General features: G+C 47.5%; 1 protein-coding gene across 3 annotated transcripts in view; it reads right to left on the bottom strand.

Annotated features, from left to right (window-relative positions):
• The window catches only part of LOC108786371 (tight junction protein ZO-2-like), a 39,390-nt gene extending 36,201 nt beyond the window's left edge, over positions 1 to 3,189 (bottom strand). For 2 of the 3 annotated variants that reach the window (XM_018555651.1, XM_018555653.1), the window contains exons 1-2: positions 2,947 to 3,058; positions 2,682 to 2,786 (exon numbers count right to left, since the gene is read on the bottom strand). In XM_018555651.1, the coding sequence (XP_018411153.1) occupies positions 2,682 to 2,705 (24 nt within the window). In that variant the 5' untranslated portion in view covers positions 2,706 to 2,786; positions 2,947 to 3,058. Of the gene's footprint in view, positions 1 to 2,681; positions 2,787 to 2,946 lie in introns of all 3 variants that reach the window. The other variant, XM_018555652.1, reaches the window with a different exon arrangement.
• Between the last annotated feature and the right edge of the window lie 5,198 nt (positions 3,190 to 8,387).

Raw genomic sequence — 8,387 nt, 5'->3', positions numbered from 1 at the left:
GGGCTATGGACCCGCCGATCGCCTATATGTGAAACACCCGGTACCGGGTGTTCGCATTGGACGGGTCTTTTCTGCCCGTGCGTGCCCGCTAGGGGGCGCGCGCGAGCAGAAAAAAATTGCCGTCTGGAGACGGCAACCTGCAGATGCTGCAGTGCCGTCCGTCCGTTTTTTTACTACGGGCGGACGGCAAGAGGTTAAAGAAGAACTCCTGGTACACAATAAACCATGCAGTAGGGCTACCCTCACACTGCAAGGGTTAAGTGCTTGTTTTTGCCTAGGCTCAAAAATAAACGTTCCACGCACCTGATCCTCTGAGCTGGCCGGCTCTTAGACCGGCTTCTGGAGCCTCTCTCCCCCTGCGCTGCAGTGGTCTAAGGTCCCCGAGTCATCGCATTCTTTACAGTGTACAGGATTTGAGGGTGCTGAGGGACATACCATCGCTGCTGCTGCGGAGGAGACAGACAGGAAGGTGCACTGTGACAGCCAGCCGCCTCAGAAGATCAGGTGAGTATGACTTTTCTATTTTTGACCCTAGGCAAAAAACGAGCACTTAGCCCTACTGCAAGGGTTACAAACATTTTTACCCAGAATACTTCCTCAACTGTTAGGGCTCATTCACACTGGGTGCAGTGCGTTCCGGCCCGATTTTGGCCGGAGCATACTGCCTCACATTGCGGCCGGCTCACTTTTTAGTGGGGTAGGAGGGGGCGTGGTGGGCCATTCAAATGAATGGCGCCGTAGCCACGCCCTCCAGCCACAATGCGATCCGCCGCACGGGATCGCAAGGCACATTGTGCTTGCGGTCCGGGCCTGTGCGATGCGATCAAAGTAGTGCTTGTAGCATTTTGATCGCACAGGTTCGGACCGCAAGCACAATATGCCTTGCGATCCCGTGCGGCGGAACGCATTGCGGCCGGAGGGCGTGGCTACTGCGCCATTAACTTGAATGGCCGCCACGCCCCCTCCTACCCCACTAAAAAGTGAGCCGGCCGCAATGCGAGGCAGTGTGTTCCAGCCAAAATCGGGCCGGAAGGCACTGCATCTAGTGTGACTGAGCCCTTAACAATAATGTTACTTATTTGTGTATCACTCGGCTGTAGATCCTCAAATAATCTCTGAATTGGTGCTGACACTGTCCTTCCTTCTGGAGGGTGGCTACTTTTGTTCCCCATGGTCCCTGTGTGTGTTGTGAAGTAGCCATCGCTCCAAGCTCACTCCTGTGATGGACTACAATCTCAATACAAATTAGTAAGGATGCCCCAATACTAGTTTCGGTGCCGACACCGAGTATTTGGGCGAGTAGTCGACCATATGCTCCCAATACCGGAACTTCGGGTATCAGGAAACGAGCGGCGGGTCATTACATGGTGCCCATCTTCCTGATTGGCCGGGAAGCTGGCTCCATGCTGCCACGTCCCTTGGTGATGAGGGAAGCCAGGCGTCAGGTAATGGCTCACAGTCCAGCTTCCTGACTAGTCCGGAAGCTGCAGAATCAGGAAGCCAGGCGGCGAGTCATTACCCGCCCCCAGGCTTCCCGATTGGCCAGAAACCTGGCTCCATGCTTCCTCGTCATCTGGCTAATCAGGAAGCCTGGAGCGGCGAGTCATTCCACACCGTCCAGCTTCCTTAATAGAATTCCAGTATCGGTGAGTACCCAAAAAAACGAATTTATCGGTATTCGATGCAGAAAAACTGGTACAAATTAGTAAACTAAACGTGAGATTGTAGTCCATCACAGGAGTGAACTTGGAGTGATGGCTACTTTACAACACACACAGGCACCATGGGGAACAAAAGTAGCCACCCTCCAGAAGGAAGGACAGTGTCATCACTAATTCAGAGATGATTTGAGGATCTACAGCCGAGTGACACATTTTTGTTAGAAATTATTGTGCCTGAATGCATTTGTAAGATTTAAATCGGGAGTTTAGCGTTACTTTACGATGTACTCGGACTGGGAATGTACAGAAAAATGCACAATACGTCATACGTTGGATATACCAGATAGGGATTTCAATAGTGTGTCATTTAATGCAATATAATGTTGTGAAAAAAGCTCAATAAAAATAAAAAACATGCGTACAGCAAAAAAAGAAAATATTATTATATGCGATATGAAATGACACAAGAGACATCCATCTGACTTTAATGAATGTCTTCACACAAGGACAACCTATAACAAACCTGAACACTACTTGTTTTGTGAAAGCATTACATCCTCTTGCAGAGGCAGGATTATAGGTTAATGAACGCTTCCAGAGACTTCGGGTCCTTGGAAACATCCACTGGAGTTCCAAAAGAAAAAAAAACAACCATATCTGAACTTTTTGTCACCAAACAACAAAATGGATTTCTCGCGGTCCCTAGCGCGTCTCGTGTTTCCTTTGTCAAACAACAGTCACACACGGCTCATTTTAAAACGCAGAAACAGCATTTCAAAAGTACAAAATCAGACTTTGTAAAGTCTACGTCAGCCTTTGTGACTAAAATAAAAATAACCATGCTACAAAAATGCCGCAAAAGCCCCCCATGGGAGACTGCTTTTGTGGGTCAGGTGTAGTACATGGCTGCTCTGAGACAGTCCAGTACTTGGAGGACTTGTTGGAGGTGCTGATCTGCCCAGCATGTGAAGGGAGACACATGGAAATCAGTAGACATGGGTGACCCAGATTCAGCCTTACCTGGTAGTGAGATCTGACAGCCATTTTAGGAGCAGGGGCTTCACAAAATCCAGGTCTGAGGCTCCAAGCCACTCCTCGTCCAGCAGCTGCTTACAGGATGATCACCTGTATGTAAAGAAGAGATAGGACTTAGACCTGTACACCGCACACATAGGGTGTGGGGGGAAGCTGAGTACACTGATACTAGCCTATGAACCTCCCAAAGCACCAACTCTTCTCAGTCCTGCCTTCCCACATGTATGTAGAAGGAGCAGCTGACACCCACCTGCCCTGCCCAGCTCCCAGCCAGGTCTGACGTGCTCACCTCGCCGCTCACAGCTCTGTAATATGATCCCAGTCAGTCCCACTAAACTCTCTCTCACACACACAGTACGAGGCGGCAAAGGGAGGCTGTGGGAAGTCAGTCAGGCAATGTGGGAGGAGGGGGAAGGCTGTGTGCTATTAGACAGCACAAATATTCCAAGAAGACAACAAATAGCAGCCCTGCACCCACACTCATTTCCTGCTCTCCACTTCACTCACTTTACACTTATTGACCTCTCAGGGAAATGGCCGGCTCTGCTGACTGCAACTTGAGGGGGGAAAGTACAGACATGGCATACTTCAGGGTGTGGACACGGACGGAAGTCACTAAATACAAGTGTATAAAGTGACCGTCCACGGAGCTCTGTTTACATTGTTTGTGAAGGAAAGGTTGAGGCTGTGTTGGAAAGAGGTTATAGGGGTGGTTTTGTGTGATGGGGACCTCTGTCTCTCTAATCTTCATCTAAAAGGTCATTTCTTTAATGGGCTAGCCACAAAAGTCAAATTCAGCAGCTACAGGTACTGTAGTTGTTGCCAGATTTTGACTGAAAAAATATACTTCCTTTTATATAAAGGATATGAAAAACATGGTACTGTTTTGGTGTACAATCCACCCTGTACTGTGATGCAGCACATTCAAGGCCATCCTACCCTATATGCCACCAGAGACCATAGAAATGGGGGGGCTTTGCTGATAGCCAGGGCTTGAAAAAATGTTAGCTTGTCTCACCAGTCAGCATGACCTGAATATAGCCTCAAAAAAAAAATTGTTTTCCCTACATTATGTTAGGAAACATTTATTCTTACCCATATTTTTGGTAAAATATAAAAGACGTGTTCACGTCGGGTAAATAGATGCCAAACATGTCAAGCCTTAAAATTGCGTGTGCCCGCAAAATCCCAAAAACGACAACACCGAAAATTGCTCATAGGTGACGCTTTAAACGATTTTATTGCTCATCAGTTTAGTGTTATCAGTGATTAATGGCCCGAGAATATTTACTCTCGCTCCGACGTTCGCGGCGATATGTAACATGTGCGGCACAATAGGCGCAATCGTCTTTTTCACACGTAGGCGCACCCGACGCATGTTTGCGCGTGTATGTGGGGGGCGGGGGATTTTTTTAAAAAAAGTGTTTTTTTATGCTTCTTTAATTTTTGTATTACTTTTTTTTCCACTTAACTTTATTGCTATCACATGGGGGGCTAAAAAGCCCCCCATGTGATAGCCAATTTACATGACAGGTCCTCTTTATGGAGACATTAATGTCACCTAGGGACCCCCAGAGAAGCTGATGAAGCAGAGATCTGCTTCACCAGCTTCTGTACCATAGAGTGACAGAGGAATGTGGAAGTGATGTAATATACATCACATCCTGAATTCGGGGGACTGCAGAGGAGATCAAAGGGAGTTTGTGTCCCAACTCCCTTTGATATCCTGTCACAGAGCAGTCGTGCCGGTCCCGGCCGCACCGGGCACAGCGGATCTCGGGACCAGCATCGGCAGTGACAGCAGCTGCTAATACAAGCGATCAGGCCTCTCTGGAGACGCCCAATCGCTTGAATGTAAAGCTCCCGGCCGGCCGTATAATTACAACGGCCGGCTGGGAAGCTACTCATCGTGCTGAGGGGGATTGATGCGGTGGAACAGGCGGCAGGGTTAGAGCAGTGCTGTCAGCAGCTCTCTGCCCAGTCCCAGCCAGCTCACTGACGCCACTGGTTGCCAGGAGTTTGGCAAGACTCTTGAGGGCCGGTTTACACCAGTTTAGGTGCGTTCCAGCACCATTCGCTGCTGGAGCACATCCTGGCCAGCTTCCTCCATTCAGTGGCAGAAGGGTGCGTTGAGGTCAATGTGATCGCCTGCACTAGAACACGTGGCACATCAGTGCCTGCAACCCGGTCCAGTGCGATCTGAAAAAATGCTGCATTCACAATTTTTTAAGATCGCACTGGACCGGAACGCAGGCACTGATGCGCCACATGTTCTGGCACGGGTGATTGCACTACTGGTGGGGGTGGGGTGGGGGCATGGGTGCGGTGCCATTGAGTTCAATGCACCGCCATGCCCCCTCCTGCCCCTGAACGCAGGAAGCTGGCCGGCATGTGCTCCAGTGCGCTCCAGCAGCAAATCCTGCTGGAACACACTGAAGCTGGTGTGAACTGGCCCTGACAGAGTGTCCTGCTCAGGTCCCTGGCAACTGATGACATCAGTGAGCTGGGCTGAGAGAGCAAGACAGAGTGTCACAGGTTGCTTAGAGTCGTAGGGGCGTGGCAGGCCATTGAAGTGTATGGCACTGTAGCCACTGCCCCTGGTCACAATGCGATCGCCTGCACGGGGTCACAAGGCACATTGTGCCTGCGGTCCGGTGCGATCAAAATAGTGCTTGCAGCATTTTGATCGCACCGGATCACAGGCACAATGTGTATGTGTATCTTTGGTGGGCTCATGGGGCAGCTGCTATGGGCCCCACAACAATGACTGGACCTGGGGCGACTGCCCCTTTTGCCCCTCATTAAAGATGCCCTGAGTGTAGAGAGCCCACTAAAAGGTCTTTCTTCAATGTTTAAAATGCTCAGTAAAATAAGCACGGATAGTATATAAACTTTTACAATCAAATAAATGATATCACTCACCCATGTAAGCAATGATAACTATAACTATTCTAGTTGTAAAGAAAATGAACCATGACGTCTAGCTACAACAACACTCACCATGTGAATGTATCACTGTGAGTGGGTACTCCTGGGTTCCACACTATCATTCCTTCATTAATAGTAATACTGGCCATCGTTATACAGGTTGTTTACTATCAAGAACATGACCAGTAGCTGCATTTGAGCACGAAAGGTTTAAACAACTTATACTTTTTAGTTTTCTTAGAGTACTGACTGTAGAGTATGACAATCTGACAAGATTCATGTTTTTGTTCTTTTCTTTCTATTTTGATTTTCACAGCACTGATGTATGGTACACCTCTCAGGGAATGTTGAACCATTCACAAGTCTCTTGGAATTTGCAGTCTAGTGCCCCTAGCAGAGATGCGTAGATGAGACCATTGTGGATGGAAAACCAATTAACCTAGTAGCAGTTATTGTGGATTGTGAGAAGACACTGGACCCTCAAGAGCAAACCCACAGATGACTGGGAGAACAAGCTGAAATTAGGAAGCCATGTGACAATTTATTTGCTTTGTTCACAGCATAAGTACAGGCTTTCTTGAGCCATTATAAGTAAAAGAAGTGTAGCAACCAATTCCATCCATGCACCCTGTTGAAGTTTTTCAGACTCAACAAAAGAGGGCCACCATAAGGACTGAAATGATTTGTTTTGCATTGTGTAGTACTCTTGTAAAAGAAAAAGTGAGGACTAGGGGATCAGGGTGAAGCATATAATACTGGGCAGCTAGAGGGAAGAAGAGCATGCCTACCATTTTTGTGTTTCATAAACATTCAGTATATGTACTGTAAAGGTAGATGGATGTGCTGCAAACCTAATGAGCTTGAGAAAGTGGGTATATTAATTACAGCATCCAAAACCTGATTTTTTCATTTTGAATAACTGTGTTTTTTTATTTCGGATAGGGGCAGTTGTATTTAAATCATTTCTGTCTTTTTAGAGTACTGTATTGTCAGACCTCACCCGACTTTTCTGAGGGGGGTGACACCAAAATGACTGTCAGTCATTTTGGTGTCACCCCTCCAATGGTGTCACCCGGGTGTGGGCCGCACCCCCCGCACCCTCCTTGTGACGCCACTGCTGGACCTACAGGTGCCTACTGTCCAGATATACTGATATACTGTCACTGTTTTCTCTGAACATAGGTTTACTTCGATTGGATCGGAGTAGCAAAGAAGTATCAAAAAATGTATAAATGTATTACAAAATACAAAAATCTAATTTGTTGTACATGACTTGTATCATTTAGCACCTTGGTTCTCAACTGGTGGGTCGTGACCCAAAAGTGGGTCACGAGCCCGTGTTCAATGGGTCGCCGCATGCCTTCCACTTTTCTAGGTGAGAGCCTCCTAGCGCAGCACTGTCAGTTCTCGTGCTATGCAGCCATTCAAAATATGCTTCCCGGTGCCGAATGCCAGTTTCAGGTGGGGTAATGGCTGCGAGGGAGCGCCATCCATACATGCATTGCTTACAGCTCCCTCACATGTCCTATAGAGGTGCCTGGACTGGAGTGACATCACAATCTGGCTCCCGGCGCCTCTACAGGGCACACAAGGGAGCTGGACAAGCAAAGCACATATGGATGGAGCTCTGTCATAGCACAGCAGCCCACACTGGACCCCAGGCTGAGGATCCACTCCAGTTCTCGTAAGGTAGGGAGACCGGGTGGACTTAAAACATTTTTTTTTAATATATAAATTTTTGGCAGTGTGCATGTGTGTGTGATAATGTCTGAGTGTGTGAGATTGTGTTTGTGTATGTATGTCAGTGTTTTGGAGGGCCTGCTCACACTGTACTACGCAATCGCACCTACCGTGCATTCTGGTGTGGGAGGTGCGTTGCTTTTCCATTTTATTTGAGTGAGACCTCGAACGCACCTTCCACCCACAGTTTGTACGCCCGCACCGGAACGCGCGGTACCTTAATGCTGTGCGTTCCATTGCAGTGCAGACATTGCCGACTTGGGTCGTGACTTAATGGCCAGGGACAAATGTGGATCCTGAGGTTACACAAGTTGAGAACCACTGATTTAGCACAACCTTCAATCTATGCACCCATTAAAACTGATTGACCACATTGTCCATCTCATTCATACTAACCACTCATACAAGGGCGCTGCCACAATGTAAATGTGAATAATGGTGGAGCTCAAAGGGAATGAGAAAAAGCGGGATCAATTCCCGGTTGCATGGGTCAAAATCAAAAGGAATTCTTTATATGAGTTCATGGATAGCATAAAGGAAAAAAAAACATTTTCAAATGAGATCCGAACTTCAGACCGATCCTTTTGTAGGTCCTAATATGTAGATACAACCAAGGATAAATGCACTTATAAGCACCTGGATTAAAGCAGGGGGACACTTCAGTTCAATGGTTCGATGAGAAAACCTCTAACCCAGAACTGTGCAAGCTTATTTACTGGTACTCACGATTTTTAGTTCATACGGGTTCACTCCGAATCTCTGAACGTTTTGATTGCTGTCAGTCCTGTCCGTGTCATTACCCCTGCATATCACAATTTACTTTAAATGAAGCCAAGCACAGAGTAGACACCTGTTGGAACCCACCTGCCCAAGCGGGTGATTCAAAGACTGCCACTTACACATCTACTTGCAGATACAACAGTCACTTTGTCTTGTTGATCTTACTGGAATGACTGTTAACGTCTTGCAGACTCCATCCTCCCACGCTTCACATTAGATAATTACTTTAGTATGTTTTGCAGT

The sequence above is a fragment of the Nanorana parkeri genome, unplaced genomic scaffold (assembly GCF_000935625.1).
Source record: "Nanorana parkeri isolate BGI_ZX_2015 unplaced genomic scaffold, ASM93562v1 scaffold206, whole genome shotgun sequence".
Taxonomy (NCBI): domain Eukaryota; kingdom Metazoa; phylum Chordata; class Amphibia; order Anura; family Dicroglossidae; genus Nanorana; species Nanorana parkeri.
The sequence above is the reverse complement of the archived record's forward strand: the minus strand, read 5'-3'. Positions and strand labels throughout refer to the sequence as shown.